General features: G+C 44.6%; 2 protein-coding genes across 2 annotated transcripts in view; both read right to left on the bottom strand.

Annotated features, from left to right (window-relative positions):
* Positions 1 to 18,977, bottom strand: part of LOC310820976 (aldo-keto reductase-like) — a 293,751-nt gene that overhangs the window by 255,484 nt on the left and 19,290 nt on the right. The window lies entirely within an intron of this gene.
* slc8a4a (solute carrier family 8 member 4a) lies at positions 1,699 to 18,319 on the bottom strand (the record flags this gene model as incomplete). Its single annotated transcript, XM_083688881.1, has 7 exons — positions 1,699 to 2,078; positions 4,251 to 4,523; positions 4,890 to 4,989; positions 5,654 to 5,772; positions 6,423 to 6,529; positions 16,293 to 16,816; positions 16,979 to 18,319. The coding sequence occupies 7 exons, from the start codon at positions 18,317 to 18,319 to the stop codon at positions 1,699 to 1,701; spliced, it is 2,844 nt and encodes a 947-aa protein (XP_083545007.1).

The raw sequence follows: 18,977 nt of genomic DNA, 5'->3' as shown, positions 1-18,977 counted from the left end.
GCTATGATTAAGAAATAAACATACCCCTTGTCTTATATAGTAAATGTCATTTTCCATTCTATGCAGTGCTTTGTCATAGTCATGTGGCTGAAAAATGCTCAAAACCTGAACATGACAGGAATGATACAAATGCTTTTGTAAAGATTCATTCTCATATCATAACTCAAGTGTAGACATTTTATCATTGAAATCCATACCCGCCTCATTAAACATTTCTTGATGAGATAGCCATGCCTTCTATCAAGTGCTGAAGACAAGGAGTAGTACAAATACCTTAAATTATGATCAACATCCATATCAACCCACACATACAAAAAACCCTTGAAAAATATGAATGTGCTTCAACATCCAAACTCATGGACCTCCGATGTATGTTTCATAGCACAGAAGCAGGTCAACTCTGGCAGGACCAGTTGTCTCTGTTCTGTGTAAATTAGTGTCCTGTATAAAAAGGCATAGAGCACTCTGGGCTAGCCGTATCCAAGTCCTTATGAGACAGAGTTGTCCTCCCTAGTGTGTGGAAGAGGGCGCCAGGCAGTGATAGCCCACCATACTTACTGTGCATGTTGGCTGTGATTCACATCTATACTTTCACATTAGGACAGCCATATTGAAATGTTACATACAATACTTCAATATATTTCTCATCATAGAATTCTTCACTCAACACATGCAAAATAAACACTCACGCTCTCACTCTTAGCTCTTTCTCACATGTACACACATAATATTCCTTTACATGATGTACAATAAATAGCTTGAGATAATAAATATTAATATTCATCTTATTAACAAACACCAACAGCTTAATTCAACTGATCTCTCAACATTTCTGCTAATGCAGCACCATGCACACTGTATTTCTCCCACTTCAAAACTCCCTTGACAAGTCTTCTTTTTTTAAACCCTGTTCAAAGAGAAAATATGGCAATGTTTCATCAACTAACACTTCCATTTTTGCAAACATTTTCATTATCTTGGCTTTTCAGTAACATGAAAACTTCTAAAGAATTCCACAAGACCAGCACGCAACGTTATTGAAAAAGAAGAAAGGAGGGCGGGGCAGGAGAGCGGGGCATGGTTTTCAGCCTTGGCAGAGGCTGAAAACCATCATGGCCAAGGTGGGCATCAGGGTTTACAGTTGGGAACATTAGAATTAGTCAAGCAGGAACCAAGCTCAGACCTTGGGGAGGAAGGGGGGCGGTATAATCTGGGACATGTGTAATATGCATCACCTCCACCTTCAGATGGATTCACTAGGGATCGTCTTCATTGCCCAGATCAAGAGAGGCAGGAACGGGCACCTAGGTGGGGAAAAGAGGAATAGGCTCAGGATAGGATATGAAGAATGAGGGCAACTCAAGGGTCATTTTATTTCCCCCTGGTTTGTGCTGTTGACAGCCTGATCAGATAAAGCTGTGCCTGATGGCAAGAGTCCTTCACTGATATTCACCAAGTCTTTAGCTGGTCCCTGTTCGCTTCCAATAGAATGGCTAAGGCTACCATCCACATCACTGTAAATGGGGGAAAAGTCTTCAGAGTCAAGCAGTCTGTATCAATAATAATAATGAATAATACAAATACTTTAAAACACTCATGAAAGTACACAAAATGAAAGAGAGGGATATGGACATGTAAACATAAGGAGAGGAGCTTTCTCCCTCTTTCTCTCTTTCTCTTTCTCCTTCTGTGTGTCTCTCAGAAGCCAGGCACGTGGCAGTAGGCCTCTAGTGAGGACAGAAGAATGTAGATGAGCCAGAGGCAGCCGAAGAGGAAGGAGGTGATGAGCTTGGTGTTTCGCGGGCCTCCCAGCTCCCCTCCTGACACTCGGGGCCGGCGGCGGTACATCAACACACATACAGACAGCAGTGCCATGATGGTGAAGAGGGTGACTGAGAACGCCAGCGAGCCTGGCTGCACATGGAACTTCTTCCCCTGAGTCTTCCAATACACGGCTGCGATGGTCCACGCCACGCCAATACCCAGGAACACGTTTACTGCATTACTACCCGTCACATTCCCGATGGATGCGTCAGCATACTGGTCCTGGATGGCAGCCACTTTACTGGCAAAAGTATCTGAAAGAACATGAAGGAGGCGGTAAGAGGGGGATGAAGTAAAAAACAAATGCTTTTTTAAACAATAACAGATTTGCAATGGTTCAAAGTTGGACAATGGACATAGGGGAGACCAGGGACAAATGTTACAAGGGTCAATTGTAACACTCTGCTTTTCTCCAATCAGAAACAAGTTAGAGAGATGAAACTCACTCAGTACATGCACAGTTAGGTGTATTCCCTGCATGAAACAATACAATCAAATATCTCACCATCTGCAGGTTTTATTGGGAAAAGTAGCTTTTGAGAGGTAAATTTAAGTTTTTTGATGAATTGTAATTTGTATCATTATGATTACTGTTCTGTTGGCTACAAATTGACATGATTGACGTGTGTCAGAATTGTTGCCAGCTAGCTACTGTAGCACATAAGGTTTGACATGGCTGCTAGGGTTGGGGGCAAATGTAACACAAGGTTACAGTTACCTGGGGGAAATTGTAACACAATGTTGGGCAAGTCCTGGGCAGACAAGGACTACATAGATGGCAGTGACAGCTGCATTTGCCACCACTGTGATTCAAACTAATCAGTCTTTGGCTGGGCATCAGGTTATTTTAAACTAGAGGCTCGAGGGTTAGGCTACTGTTATTTAGCCTACTGTTATTTAGCCTACTGTTATTTAGCCTACTGTTATTTAGCCTACTGTTATTTAGCGTACCTGTTCATGAGGTTTAGTTAAGATACAGTGCCTTCAGAAAGTATTCAGACCCCTTCACTTTTTCCACATTTTGTTGTGTCAATCAATCCACACACAATACCCCAGAATGACAAACCTAAAAACATGTTTTTTGAAATTTCAGTAAATTTATTAAAATTGAAATACAGAAATACCTCATGTATATTAGTATTCAGACCCTTTGCTATGACACTCTTAAAATTAGCTAAAATGCAAAATCACTCAATAAGTTGAATTGAGTCCATCTTAATGCAAGGATAATAGTTCATGTAATTTTGGAATTAATATCTTTGTTTTTATAGGGTCTCTGATTTGCATAAGAATCAATTACACACTGTGTGGATCAGGTTGTCATTACAAACTGAGCAAATGGAGAGGAACAAAACTGCTCAGGAATGCGACCCTGAGGCCTGGGGAGACTTACAAAGATCTACAAAGTTGAATGGTGGAGAGGAAAAAGCACAGTTGATGGGACAACATCATCTCAGTCACTCTACAAAATTGGTCTATAACCAAGTGGCAAAAAATTATCCCTTAATGGAAAATAATCTCTCTCATATCCATAATAGTGTTTGAAACAATGAATTCAAGTGATACAGCAAAGAAAGTGGCTGGAAATGTGTTTATTTAGGTTTGGTGCAAATCCAGCACATGCAATGCAGTTTCTGCACCATCTCTCGTGTGAAGAATAGTGGTAGCTGCATCAAGTTATGGGTATGTTTGTCACTGGCAGGGACTGGGGAGTTTGTCAGGATCAAGAGAAAATTATAAAATGTTCTGAGTTGTTAGTGACATCCTAATCTACACAGTGTGTAATTGATTCCTATGCAAATCAGCGACCCTATAAAAACAGTCCCTCCAGGATTTTCAATTCTGCAATTGCATAATTCAATGCAAAATCAACCATTCCTTGTGTATTCCTTGCAAGGGCTTGCAATTTTAACCAATCACGTACTTTTACAGCATAAAAGGGTCCAATCAAAAAAGGGCTTGCAATTTTGACGAATTACCGCACTGTTATCACGTTATCCAGTCCAATCAGTCATGTTAGCGTGTTCATGTGTGAAGCTGATGGTGGATGACTGACGTGCAGAACAAGGGACAAAAATCACAAAATCCTGGAGGGACTGATTAAAGGTGTTAATGGAGCATTAGTGTGTGCCTATTTTGTCTTCCGCATTTTGTTTGGAGTTCAGTGGGTTTATTTGGTGTGTTTTTTTTAATACTTGTTGGATTAAAAGCATACTGTGATCCTCTTTAGAGACCTACAGTACACATCTGTGAATGATTAGTAGACAGATGTCTGGTCTAGGTTGAGTGGTCTGAGTAATAAATAATTAAGCCTGAGTTTTGCAGAAATGTTGCCCCTGGTCTCCCCTACAGTAACAGACAAAAGACATAATCAGATAGCCCAGACAGACAAAGAGTACAAAGAGTACAGACAGACGGATACCCACCTGGAACAGAGGTGCCGAGGGCCACAAACACTACAGCAGTCACAGAGTCTTTGAGCCCCACAGTGCAGCCGAAATGAGAGGCCAGGTCCCCGGTCACAGCTGTCAGAACACCAATGAGGGAGATGGACACAAAAAAGCAGGCCCAGCCATTCCAGTATTCTGTGGGTGGAACGAAGGCGAATAGAACCTTCCAGAACACTGTCAGGAAGTGCATTATGTAGTCAAAGCAGGAGGGCAGGCGCTCCTCTCCACTCTCCTCCTCATCGTCATCTCCTGGGAGAGAAAAAGAGAGCAGTGGATATGAACTGTATACTTTTGTATATTAAACCTTTAATGCACCCATATAAAATAATTAGGACAAAAAAAATAAACATTTGTGGTGCAAAATGTTGTAGCCTGAGAAGTCATTAAACTGCTGGTTGGCTTAGGATGACACTATTTCATGAGTCTATAAATATTCAAACAGCAACTTCCGTGCCTGCGACTTCATTACTGGCACCAACCAAACTATAATGTGAGATTTCCAATATCTCTGTCCTAAACACAACATTGACTTGAGTGTTAGTGCATGAGAATGCAAATGTTAGTGGGTCTTGGCCCTGAGATTTAGGAGGGAGAGAGAAAGAGAGGGGCACTCACCTGCGCTGACAGTGACAGCATTAACAAACTGCTCTCTCCAGCTGCTGCTCCCAACCACCATAGCAAGGTTGGTTTTCTTAATCAGCTTATCCACTGTGTTCTACAGACAGGCACACAAATATAAAGACACACAAACAACAACCACAGAAAGAAAACAAAGAAAGCAAAACAATCAATTATTAATCAGAGTCTATAATAGAGTAATCCAGAAATAGAACAGATAGAAGTCATTTTAAGTTGAGGGTCAGGGTTGTCCTGATGTCTATGCTGTGATACAACATTCTAAACCCATGCAAAGCCTGGTGCTCATTCTATTCAATGTCATAGCACCCTGTTTGTTTGTTTGTTTGTTTGTTTGTTTGTTTGTTTGTTTGTTTGTTTACATGTTCTACAGTATCCCTGTTTTGGCGTCTTTGACAGAGGGCAATGCTGTATATGTCTGTTACAGTCTCTCCTAAATCTAATGAGCTGGTGACCTGAGTGGCCTACAGTGTCCAGACTGTCTCTGCTCAGGAGCACAAGGGGGAACAGATCTCCACTGGAGGAATGAGACAGTGACCTTCCTCATCCACTGAAGACATGTTTGATGGTAGAGAGAGAGAGAGAGAGAGGTGTTTGTATATGTATGTGTGTGTGTGTGTGCGTGTGCGTGTGCGTGTGCGCGTGCGCGTGCGTGCGTGTGTGTGTGTGTGTGTGTGTGTGTGTGTGTGTGTGAGGGGTGGGGTAGATATTAGAGGAGTGTGGGGTCTGGTTTCGTGGGATACCTTGAACTCATAGGACTCCTCAATCACCACCTCCAGCTTGGTGTGTTCTCCCAGACTGGGACAGCCCATCTTAGACACATCCTCTTCACCTGCCGCTGGCTTGTTCTCATTGGAGTCCCCTGTGATGCAAAGAGGAACACTTTAATATGTCAACCGACTTTTAGCTACATACTCTATAATGTATAATGCATGGCCCACAACCCACTGTTGCATACTGAATCCAGTATGTACAGTATGGTCAGTTCTGTACGAGAGGAGGGATCTTTACAATGTTATGACAGTTGCAGCAATAATTGAAATGCACAGAGGACATTCAATTAGTGTGGGACTATAATTAATGTGCAGTGAGAGGAAAATGCCTGGAGGTACAGCCCCAACATGGACCGATTACTGTACTCTCTCTCTCCTGTTGAACCCCCCCCCCCCCCCCCCCCCCAAGTCCCTAATGCCAATGTATGTGCAGATATAACCACTTGTACAGTCCTGGATACAGCCTGCCTATAAAAATTCATTTGAGAGAAGCTGTCTTTTTTTCCAATATGACATTTTTTCAATGAGCTTTCGCATTTATTGGAAAGAAGCCAGGATTATGTGTCCTGCCAATGGCACTATAAAACTGAGCATAGCAGCTGGATGTGGAATAAAATCAATTACAGGGGTGGAAAGGACATGCAATAATTGAAAAACAGAGCATTGTGGGATGGCTGGGTAATATGACAGCGCTACAGCACCGCAGGGCTAGTCATTAATGCAGGACTCTGCTACTGACCGTGTTTCTGTCCCACCTCCAGCAGCACTGGCTCCCCCAGCGTGATGGTGAAGCTCTTGTTCTTCTCATACTCCTCGTCATCAATGATCTTCACATCCAACAGCTTCCTGGAGACAGACAGACAGACAGACAGACAGACAGACAGGGTAAACACGAGCATGTTGGGTAAGAGAGAGACAGAAACAGGCATGTCTTCAGGGGGAGAAAGAAATAGGGGGTGAGAGAGAGAAACATGAGAGTTTAGGGTGGAAGGACGGACGTTAGGATGGACAGATAAACAGATAAGGGGTGATGAATTGCAGTATGGAGAGCAGGGGGTAGAAATCAGAGGACGGGCTCATTGTAATGCATGGAATGGAATGAGGAATGGTGTCAAACACATTCATTCCATTCCATGCATTACAATGAGCCCGCCCTCCGATTTCTACCTCCACCAGCCTCCCCTGATGGAGAGATGGGGGTAAACAACCCTCAGTCTATTCAAACTCATTGATTGGAATAAACAGTGAGAGTGGGAAAGGAGTGCAGAGGGCAGCAGCGCAGGTGTCCAGGACATTGGTAATTAGAGTTTATGAATAATGAAGAAAGGAAGGGACAGAGACACTTTTAGGGAACAAACAATTAGACAGTGAAACAATTCACATTATGGATATAGTGAATGTACACACACACGCATGCATGCACGCACGCACGCACACACACACAGACACACACGCACCCCTTTCTTCAATCTATTGTTATCACTAGATACCTCTTTAATCCATCTTGCTGAGCCTTATCATTGATATCCTCCTTTCCATCTCCTCCTCCAACCCAGACTCATTGTTTAATCCTTCACACACTCCTCTATAATAACATTTATTCAGAATCCTTCTGTATTGGTACGAACACAACATTAATCACAAATGATTTACCCTTACCCCCTAATTTCCCCCTCTGCCCATCTCTGTGTTCTCTCGACTAAATGCCAGTGACCCAAAAAAAAGCATCTTCGTGTGGTGTTTCATATCAGCGCAAATGTGTTTACTGCAGCCTTGTCGCGGCACTGTTCCCATGGGTGGATGAGCTCCATCCCTTCTTCATGCCAGCCAAACAGATAGCAGAGGACGCCTATCAGAGGGTTATCAGCCCATGCTGAGACTGCTGGGGTAGCTCAAGCAGATGGGCTAAGCCACACACTGTACAGATAAGAACTGTCACAAAATGTTTTGTGCTCACATGCCCAGCAGACCTCTGCCACAAATAAACTGACACCCCCCCTACGGACAAGCTTTGATACACACACATGAATGGTGTGGTCCCAGGTGTCATCTAACCCTACAGTACATACAGATCGACAGGCCATAACAGAAGACAGGCAGAGATGCACACGGATGGATGGAGATGGATGATGAGGAGAAGAGAAGGAAACGCAGGCAAGCAGGAGGAAACGACATTAGCGCATTTATCTCATTAAGCATGAGGCCCTAACCTCACACTGGCCTTCAGGTAATGAGTGGCACTGTTACTCAGTGGAGCAACAAACAGATACACACACACAGTAACATACAGACATACACAAACGCATGTGCGCACACACGCACGCACGCACGCACACACACACGCACGTACGCACTCACACACAGACACATGCACACGCCATCAATATGGTGGTCGTGCACACGTGCACACACACACACACACACACACACACACACACACACACACACACACACACACACACACACACACACACGCACACAGTGAATAGGCCCATTCAGTACACACACACATTTATTTACTCGCTTGAGTTAACCCAGAAGGAACACACTCACATTAAGCAAAAAACATGAGCAATGAATGAAATGACAAACGTACAGAGGAATTACAGTACATGTGACTGAAAATAAGACACTGGCTGACTATAAGCATCACCAACACAACCAACATATGACGTTCTGTCTGATTAGATATAGAGAGTGAGGGGAAACAGCAAAGGAATATAAATGTACTGGTAATATTGCATACTGTGCCACAGGTGAGCTTGTAACACATTAAGGTCAACAGTAACACATTAGCGCTGTCAAATTATGGTGGTGTATGTGCAGCTGTGTGCAGTCTATGAAACACAAATTCATGGTTGGCATGGAAACAGGTAGCAATAGTGTATGTTCTGTTAAAAGTCACCGCCTTCAGCAAGATAGCGGTAGTGTGTGAGCATGAAAGAGATAGAGAGAGAGAGGAAGAGAGACAGACAGAAGGGGCATCCATAGAGAGAGAGACACTGGTAGAGTTGCCCCATGTATTGTATTTTCTCCTATTGTTTTATCGTAATCTATCTGACATCTTATCATGGTTTATAAATGGAACATTTGGACACTGAAGACACCAAATGACTAAACAGATCAGTGTCTTCAAACACTTTGTTGTATGCATGACACGTCATAATAGATCAGATTCTTTCACCCTCACATGTTTCTGCTGGATGAAATCCTATTTCATCGAAGCAAAGCCCTCCCATGGGTTTCAATCCCTCAGGGACGCTCATGACTGACACACCGCAGTCCAGGTTCACCTACTGCTCTGGTGTACGGTTCTACCTCAGCATCTGTAGTTCCCACTGAAAGGTCCTGTGCATCATTGATGAAAAGGAGCTAGTCAGTCCCGGAGGAGTGACGATTAGAGAGAATGAAAGGGAAGCTGTCCCTCTTTCCCTTCCTCTTCCCTCTCCTGTCCTGCTCCACCTTCTATTCTTTGCCTCTTTCTTCCACACTGCTCTGGATGTCTGATTAGCAATTCTCCTTTGTTCATTCACTCATCAAGTATTGATTCCATCTGACTCCTTTCTTCCACATGTTCTACTCTCCTAGTCCAGACTGCGTGTTGTTCTTGCAGAGCACGATTGTGTCTGCGTGTGAAATGTTCTTCTCCACATTACACATCATCTCACTGTGTGCCTGTTAAAGTGGATGTTTATATATGTTTGCATTAATACACAGTTAGTAAGGCCTCACATCTGGATGTACAGTACAGTACAGTATTCATGCAGGTTTAGCATATACAGGGTGAGAAGCTTGTGAGGTAATTTCTCTGTTCTGTGGGCCTGCAGAAACTGTAGTGGCAGGGCTGGGAAACATTATATCTCTCCCAGGAGTAGTGAGGTTCTATGCTCTGGCACAGGGAGGATCTTGCGGGAAAGTGTATATTGGACCATAAATTGTTTATTTATATCCCTGTTCTTCTCCCTACCTTAAAATATTTAAATCTCTTGCATATAAAGTATGGGCAATGTGGGTCCCAACAGGCCAGCCAAGTTTATCTGTGTCAGCCATTCTCAATGGCCAAGATCAATGATGTCTCACTCGCTCCTGTTTTCTCTCTCGCCTTCCTCTTCCTCTATAAACCTCCCTCCTCTACTATACCCTGACCATTCTCCCCACAACATTACACTGTACGTTTCTTTGCATCATAACTCTGGTATACAATATCAGTATATCTTGTCGCCCGTGAAACCCTTGAATAAATCCCCATTACTCCAATACCACCTCTGTACATTAAAACCACTTTAAAAATGCAGAAGGTTTCTTTTGAAAAACTGTGAGTTTTATCACAGAGCACAAGTCCTTTATTTTTCATAGAGGAAGCCAGAGGGATAGAGTGAGCCAGAAAGAGTTGCTGAGGCGGAGAGAGAGAATCTCACGGAAGAGCGGAGAGAGGAGAGGAGGGCTTTGGGGAACAACCCTGAAACACAGCCGCCTCATAATTACTGAGGGAGAGAGAGAGAGAGAGAGAGAGTGAGAGAGAGATATGGGATCTGAGGTATGATAAGATGAAGAATGTAATTAATTTTCACCCAGTTCTCTTCCCTGGCGTAGGAATCATACACCTCTGTACTCCCTAATTGTTTAACTCATAATGAGTGGGCGATTGGCAGGGGGAGAGTGAGCGAGGGACCGGGAGATAAGGGGAGAAATAGAGATTGCAGGGTGGTAGTGTTAATAGCCTACCCAGCATACAGGGTGCTAAATCTCCATCCGTCATCAACCTGTCCTTTCTCTCTTCCGTGTGATTGAAAGAGAAAATACTCATACAATAATATCACACATCAGAGTTATATACTGTAAATGCCCTCCTCACTGATTGCAAGACAAACCTACAGAGATAATAGAGACAGGTAGATACTGTATGCAATAGGTCTGTTTCCAACATTTCTGATACTGAGTGCAAGTAAGCTGAGCTAAACGGATCTGTCTCACTCCCCTCAGAACCAATGGCAGCCCTGCCACCTGGGTTGATATAGAGCTGAGAGATAGTGCTGGAGAAACTGTAACCGCTTTCAAATTCATCAATGGAGCTATGGATGCAAGGACCGACTGGCCATGAGATCAACATGGTAGTTTGAAACATATTTTGAAGCTAGAGGCTACATGACAACATTTACAAACAATGGAGTAAAAGAACCTCATATTTTGGGTTATGATGGGGTAAGACAGCCCCTGTCCTCAAGAATCAATAGTTAAACATGAAAATGACCACTGAATGCTGTATTATGTAACATAATAGTATAGGCCATATAGTTATAGGCACGCACACACGCACACACACACACACGCACACACGCACACACGCACACACACACACACACACACACACACACACACACACACACACTTGGTATAGTAGTCTTGGTATAGTAGTAGTAGTAGTAGGTACTAGTAGCACAGTAGTTACAGTACAATAAGGACCATGGTATTGTATAGTAATGGTAACATGGGAAGCACAATCCTGTGACTAGTCCCTAGTCACTAATTACAAGTTCTCGTGAACTGCAACAGAGCAGAGCCTAATGTTGTGTTTGATTTCCACGCCACATGTTTGTGTATGCAGAGTTAGAGGGGCCACAGGGGAAACATAAATAAACCAGAATAAATAACTGCAATGGGGGGGGGGGGGGGGGGGATACACAAGGGCTTTTGAGTTCCATGCAGCAAAACATGGTCGCAGTGTACATTACACCCTGCTGCACTATAAAGATGTGTGCTAGTGTGTGTGGTAATACAGCTTCTGCACTTTATAATACAGATACAGTATGTGTGATGTGTGTGTGTGTGTGTGTGTGTGTGTGTGTGTGTGTGTGTGTGTGTGTGTGTGTGTGTGTGTGTCTGTGTCTGTGTCTGTGTCTGTGTGTGTGTGTGTGTGTGTGTCTGTGTCTGTGTCTGTGTCTGTGTCTGTGTGGGAGTGAATGCTCACTATGAGGTAATGAATGCTCCAGGGTCTACTACAGTATGTGTTCTTCTTAATGCATGTACCACTTTATGCTCACTCACATACAAAATAGCATTGTACCAGAGCTAGATACATACAGACACATACTACATACACACTACACTAAATGGAGGCTGAATACGTAACTGTGTGACTGTGGTGATGTACTCTTTGGTATGTCTCGGTGGGAGCAGCTGATGTGTTTGCCTCAGCCCTCCACACTCTCCTGCACTCTCACATTAAGTCTGTTTTCTCTCTCCCTCCATCTCCCTAACGATATGTGGGCGGCTGTCTATTTCTGTCCACACATACACACACAAGCATGGACACGCGCAGGCAATGGTTTGACTAGAAGAAGACAAAAAAGGCTTTTACAGAGCAGTGAGACGTCATAGCCCGTGTAATGACTGAGTACACCATGCATGCCAATGAGAGAACACTGAACTGCTCTAAAAAAAGGTCAAATGAAAGAGGAGCAACTCAGGTTGTACTGTACATGAAAATCATATGGATCCTCTCTGCCTAAACATGGGAGACAAACAGACATGCAGGCAGACAGACAGACAGACATGCAGGCAGACAGACAGACAGACATGCAGGCAGACAGACAGGCAGACAGACTAGAGTCTGAATAGAGAGCAGGTGAACAGATCCCACAGCAGATACGCAGCAGATTGCAGCACACAGCATTGAAGGTAGAAGTGTGTGAGAGAGGTTGAGCAGCTGGTCTGGTGTGTCATAGAGGACCCTGGTGCGCAGAGTGTGTGCTGGGTGGGGAGGTGGGGAGGTGGAGACAGGTCACCCAACACTGCCTGCTGATCCCAGCCAGGGTCTCATTAACCAGGGAAACACACTGTTGGGGTACAGGGGATGACTCAGGAACCTGACCCAGATTTTGACAAACAGTGACAGACTTCAGGGAACTCGGATATCCTTCTTTTTTCTGATTTATTTGCTTCATTTTATGTGTTTTATTATATTTGTTTTGTGCTCCACTTACGCAGGCGAGTGTGAAATTGGACAAACCCTTCAACGCTGGCCACACACATAAACATTCACAACTGAATAAAATGAAAAGGAAACGATTAAACCAATAAAAATGATTGGACACCTCCCCTGTCCATATTTCGAACACCTGATACACAATCATGTAGTGATGCTCCTGGCTTTTGCAATAGATCTAGATGTTCTCATCATTGCAGCTGCACCTTATGGCATAGAGATTAGAGGCAATTATGTATCACTGCTTGGCAAAAGACAGCGTGTGTGTGTGATCTGAGCCAACTTTGATCTGGCTTGTGAGAGTGAGCAAACGGCTATAAAAAAAAACCTCTAAAACAAACAGACTGCAAATACTAATCAAAGCTGTTATTATTATGTGGATACATGTTCCCCAGTCAATCCGTAGTTCCCTTATAAGGGAAGATACTACGAGGGGTTTGTCCTCATTGGAGATGCCAGAACGCTTGTTACTTTTGAGACATGCCCCCCTTAGGTAATATCACATGTCCATTAACAAAAGCTGTGTGTGTGTGTGTGTGTGTGTGTGTGTGTGTGTGTGTGTGTGTGTGTGTGTGTGTGTGTGTGTGTGTGTGTGTGTGTGTGTGTGTGTGTATATATATAGAGTATGTGTGTGTCAGGGGAGGTTGGTGGAGGTAGAAATCGGAGGACTGGTTCATTGTAATGCATGGATTTTGATACCATTCCTCATTCCATTCCATGCATTACAATGAGCCTGTCCACTGATTTCTACCTCCACCAGCATCCCCTTGTGTGTTTATTTCAGTCCTTTGGATAAATACTAAGTGCAGATAAAATAAGGAAAGACTTAGCCACCGTTAACAAAAAACAATGGAAGTGATTAGGGAACAAAAAGAAAATTAAACATTTTGCAGAGAGTTGACGCCTATTGACGCAAGTTTGAATCATTCTAATATTCCTAAATTACCCTGGTATATCTGTAGCGATTAGGCAGTGAAATTGTCTGGCAAAAGATCATCTCTATCCCATCAAAATCCCATTCAGAAAAACAGTGGCTCCACCCGACCACCTTTGGCAATAATAATAACGCATTACAAAGATCATAATAACGCAGCATTTTTTGGCAGCAAGCATTTGAGGAGCTAAGCTAAGCTGACATCAGGGGAGAAGGGAGCAGGGAGAGAGAGCATTGTTTTGGTTTCTTTTGTAGAGGAGGGTACTGCACCTACAGTATCTACTGCAATTCTGCCTACTGCCACTTGAACGGTCAGTAGCTAGTTCACAGAGTGTGACTGCCGTTCAAAATTATTGCAGAATGCAAGGGGAGATGTAAGAGCCATTATAGAATGAGAAATAAGCACAAGGAGCAGTGAGAGAGAGATGAAAACTTCAAACATAGAGAGAAAACCCTCTGAGACATCCTCTGTGTCAGAACCAGAAAAACTCATGTCAGTCCTTTTTCGCCCATGCCAAACATACAGATTTCCTAAATAGAACAAACCAACAATTTTTCCAATCTGAATCAGCAGCGGCTTCTTCAAAAGATGTGCATAGGATCAGAACTGTAACCTGTTTGAAAAGCCCTCACACTGAATTTCAAGCAGACTCCCATGTGTACAAAGCACTACTAACCCTGCCACTACGCTGTATCTGTGTGTGTCAGAAATCTCAGGTGGTTATTGATCCAGTCAGTGTAGACTCTGAGTAGTAACGAGAATGGATGTATTGATTTCCCCTGCGGAGGGTGTCTCTCTCCCAGTCGTTTGATCTCAGCTTATATAACTGCCCCCTTTCCCTATTTCCCTCGCCTACAGTATATCTCATTGTTTAAAGCTTGTTTTTCCCTCTCTAGCCTCAGAAGATAGAAGAGTGCATTGCACACATACTCTTGGGGGCACACACACAAAGACACACACACACACACACACACACATAGGCAAATAGAGAGGGGTTTTATGTTCACTAATCTGCAAATACAGAAAATATGTTTATATGCTTGTGATACTTCTCTGCTTTCTTTTTTTGGGTTGGAGGTTTCTGTAAATCTCAGTGCATCTCAGAGCTCAAAACAAGAAACCAAAAAGTACACTTGAATTCAAGGCCATTCCTCCCGGCTCCTTATTAGTTGCCTGCAAAGTTGGCCTCCTCCTCTCCCTCTGCTCACACACACACTCAAACCCCTGGACCCCTGCTGGCTGGTGTCAGCCTACTTGAATTGTGACTGCCCTGGGAGAAAGCCAGTTAGAATCTGTTAAACTGTTTGGAAGAGGTGATTTGGCTGTCTGGATAAATGCAATGCGCAGGCGCGTGCGCACACACACACACACACACACACACACACACACACACACACACACACACACACACACGCACACACAAACACACACACACACACACACACACACACACACACACACAAATTCCCTCCTTAATCAGCCAAATAGACAAAATCTGTGTTTAAACAGTCCTATGCCCAAACGCTTACTGTACTCCGGCCCACTCACCCACTCATCCAACCTACACATCACACCCACACAGACAAATCTTGAAATCCTCCTCACATGAATAGGAAAAAATGCACCTGTGCTTCCACCCACTCATCTAACAGACGTATACACACTACACTTTTTTTCTGGCCGTGATTAACATCATTTTTCTGATCACATATTTCACGAAGCACACCCACACACTAAGCCCTCTTCCTTATCAGTCAGCCAACCTGCCTGCAATGAGAGACAACTGTTAAAACACATTGCTTTGCACTCTCATATCCTTTAGCCTTTCCTTTTCTGTACTCCCTTTGTGTCTCTTTATCCCTTATCTTTATCTCCCTGTACGTGAATATGGAGATATTTCCAGTGGTAGCCATTATATCCCTATTATTTACTCATCAACCATAATGATCTTGCCTATGATTGTGTCCTTCTCAAATCCTCTGAAAAACTCTTTTGCTTTACAAATGGACCGGAACTTCTGCCCAACATTGTAATCAATGCTCAGACCATTAGATGCTCAGATTCAGATGATAAACACTCTGCAAAATCACCTAACCTCCATGAAATGCTCAACTTAAAGGCCCACGCCAGCTAGTTTTGTAGTTGTTTTTTTTAAATACTAAAAGAACGGAAGCACAGTGGTGACGTTAGTCATTCACAGAGCTATTTGGGCAAGTAGCGGCAGATATAACTAGGAGCTATTCTAAATAAAATGTGTGGAAAGGTTGTTTGACTCAGTCGCAAAAAAAGCCAGTGAAGTGGGTTCGGAGGTTTATATTTGACTTTGGGCGCGAACTTCACAAACAGGCTAGCAACGTCACACTTCAGAGCTCTGAGCTGTATGAAATGTAATACGGCCCAGCATGTGGGAAAACCTTTTAGGAGGAGCTAAAAAAACCTAATGTATCGCCCAAAGTAAACAAACTTTGACCTAAATGGCAATTTTATGACTTGAATCATTGTGCAATAACATTGTGCAGCCCTAGGATGGACTGTATCAGATAAAAAATATATAAAATAATATATGATATACCATCATTACAAAACTTGGGGTCTGTCATACATGAGGCTTAAGTAAGTCAGTAAGTAAGTAAGTAAGTCAGTAAGTAAGTGGAACACACACGCAGTCGTGAACAGTGCTGTTACTCACATGGTCTCGTCATTCTGGAACTCCAGTTTGCCGGCAACCTCCTCGTAGTCATCCCCAGCCTTGGCAGTGACCTCCTGGGTGTGGTAAGGCACAGCCACCTTGCCCCTTGCCCCGGATGTCCGGTGGACCTTCACCTGCATGATGCCTATGCTCTCACTGACCCTCATGGACTCACTCTCAAACGTGAAAATGCCTGCATGGTCGTCGTCATAGATGGTTACCGTGGCGGTGTGAGCAACACCGAGGGCTGCCTTGGGGGGCACATGGGGGGAGAGGCCACCGCCTACCATGCTGTTGCCGGTGGCAATGGAGCTGGGTTCAAGGATGGCGACCTCAGCGCGGTGGACTATGCGGGGGTTGCTGAGGTGCACATAGAAGTGCTCGTCCTCTTCAAAGATGTCATCATCAATAACGCCCACTGTCAGCTCCTTCAGTGTCTCACCAGGTTTGAAGACCAGAGTTCCCTCTGCAAACTCATAGTCTGAGCCAGCATTGGCTGTACCATCCTCCGTCCGGTAGTCCACCTGAGGAAATACAATCCATTCACGGGACTGGAGTAATTAGCAGAACAAATGTCTCCCTGACAAGTCATATCTATCAAATCTAGTTTGAGTCATTTCTAATTCAAGAACCTTTTCTATTTCACTATTTACGTTTCCTTTTTAGTGAATGACTTTGCCACTTACCTTGACGGTGCAGCCGCTTTCTCCTCCATGGCGCCCAACAGATAGCTTGAGTGAGCCACAGTTCTCGAAGCACTGGTAGTGGGAGGGCTCAAACTGCAGGTAGATGGTGTGGGGGTCCTCCTCATGTCCGCTGGCCTCATGGCAGCTCACCACCTTCCTGGCCTGGTCGGCCGCATGCTTCTTCAGGATGTTCCCAGCGCCGATCATCATGCGTGTAGCCTGGATGCGGTAGAAGGCCCGGCTTTTCTGCTGCTGGACCAGCACTTGATAGTTAGCCATCTCGATCAGTTGCTCCGTGTCCTTGTCTGGGTGCCTCTGTTTGAGTTCCTTCAGTGTGCGGGCCATGTCCCGTCGAGCCTCCTCCTCCTGTACTGCCTCTGTGCTCATCCCCCCACCCTCCTCCACCCCCTCCAGCATGCCGTCCAAGACCTCCTTGGGGTGGGGGTGGGAGTTCCCCCCCTGGCCGTCCATCTCCATGTCCATCTTGGTAAAAACGCTGTCTCCCTCAGTCTCAATGATGATGCCACGGTCCTTGTCGACACGGTAGCGTTTGTGGATGTACTTGTAGAAGAGCAGGCGTCGGTCAGCGATCCAGGCCTGCATCACGCAGAGGGGGAAGAAGAGGAATGTGAGCACAGCCTCCCACACCTCCACCTCCCCCGGGGAGATCACTGCCAGAATCAGGTAGAGCCAGATGTACGCAAACACGCTCCAGGCTGCTGTGACAAAGAACACTCGCAGGTGCTTTATCTTACGCACCTCATTGTCTGGCACCACGTACACACAGAGGGCAATGATGATGAACATGTTGAACGCAGCGCTGCCCACAATGGTGCTCGGGCCCAGGGAACCAGCCTCAAACTGATGCCCACACACCTCGATAACAGAGAGCAGGATCTCTGGGGCAGATGAGCCCAGGGCCATCAGTGTGAGATTGGACACTGTCTCGTTCCAGATGCGCACTGTGGCCGTGGTGGTCTCACCGTTGGGCTTCTTAATGGTGATCTCTTTCTCCTGGGAGGTTATGACCTCGATAGACGACATGAAACGGTCGGCAATGATGGACATGCCCAGGAACATGTAGATGAGCGCCACAAAGTAGACAATGGCCCGCGCCACCTTGTCACCCACCGAGGGATTCTGAGGGTTCCATATGGGCAGGACCACGCCTACAGAACAGCTGTCCTCACCTGAGCAGTTGCCGGGCGGACTGCTCGGTTTGTGGTCGGAGTTGCCATCCGAGATGTGGGAGAGCCCCAGGAGGAAGAGGAGGAGGAGGAGGGAGGTGGAGAGGCAGGAGGCAGAGGGGTGAACAAGGGTCAGAATGTGCCTGTGTAACATGGTGGCGTCAGGACCTTCAAGTGAGCTGGTGCTAGAGATCCGTCTATTTCCCGTCCAACGACTCAACAGATACCCCTGAAAAACAAAGAGAACATATGTTGTGTTCCAGTGGTGAATCACAGTGTGAAGGATAGTTAAACAGTAATAGAGTGAATGCCAAACCACAGAAATAGCGTTGGTTCATCAATTGAGGGCTGGATAACTGAATAAAAACCAGCAGACCATGTAAGAAGCTCTCCAGGACCTGGACTAGGGACCGCTATCTTAGATGTTTGTGCTTCTCTCTAATCCTATTATTCCATCCAGCACCCCCATTTCACTTGATAGGCCCAATTTGATTAAAGAAAATCAATGTTGCCAGTTCTGTATTGGCATGGCACACTGTACTAGTTGCATGACTTGATAAAAAAAATGAGTGGAAAAAAAAGATTTAAAAATATAACCTTCACTCTTTCCAATCTCTTACTGTACTGTGCCAAACAAAGTGTTAAAACATAACAGAGTGGCGCAGAGGAGATAAACAGTGTGTTTACTCCCCTCTTATCCCTGAAAAGTCCTGGCTGAGGCATGTTTTATATAAGAGCATGTATCATGCATGGATGACCACCGACGCCTCTGCTTCCTTAGCTCTCCACACACACACACACACACACACTCA

This window comes from Argentina silus (assembly GCF_951799395.1).
Source record: "Argentina silus genome assembly, chromosome: 2".
NCBI lineage: Eukaryota > Metazoa > Chordata > Actinopteri > Argentiniformes > Argentinidae > Argentina > Argentina silus.
The sequence above is the reverse complement of the archived record's forward strand: the minus strand, read 5'-3'. Positions and strand labels throughout refer to the sequence as shown.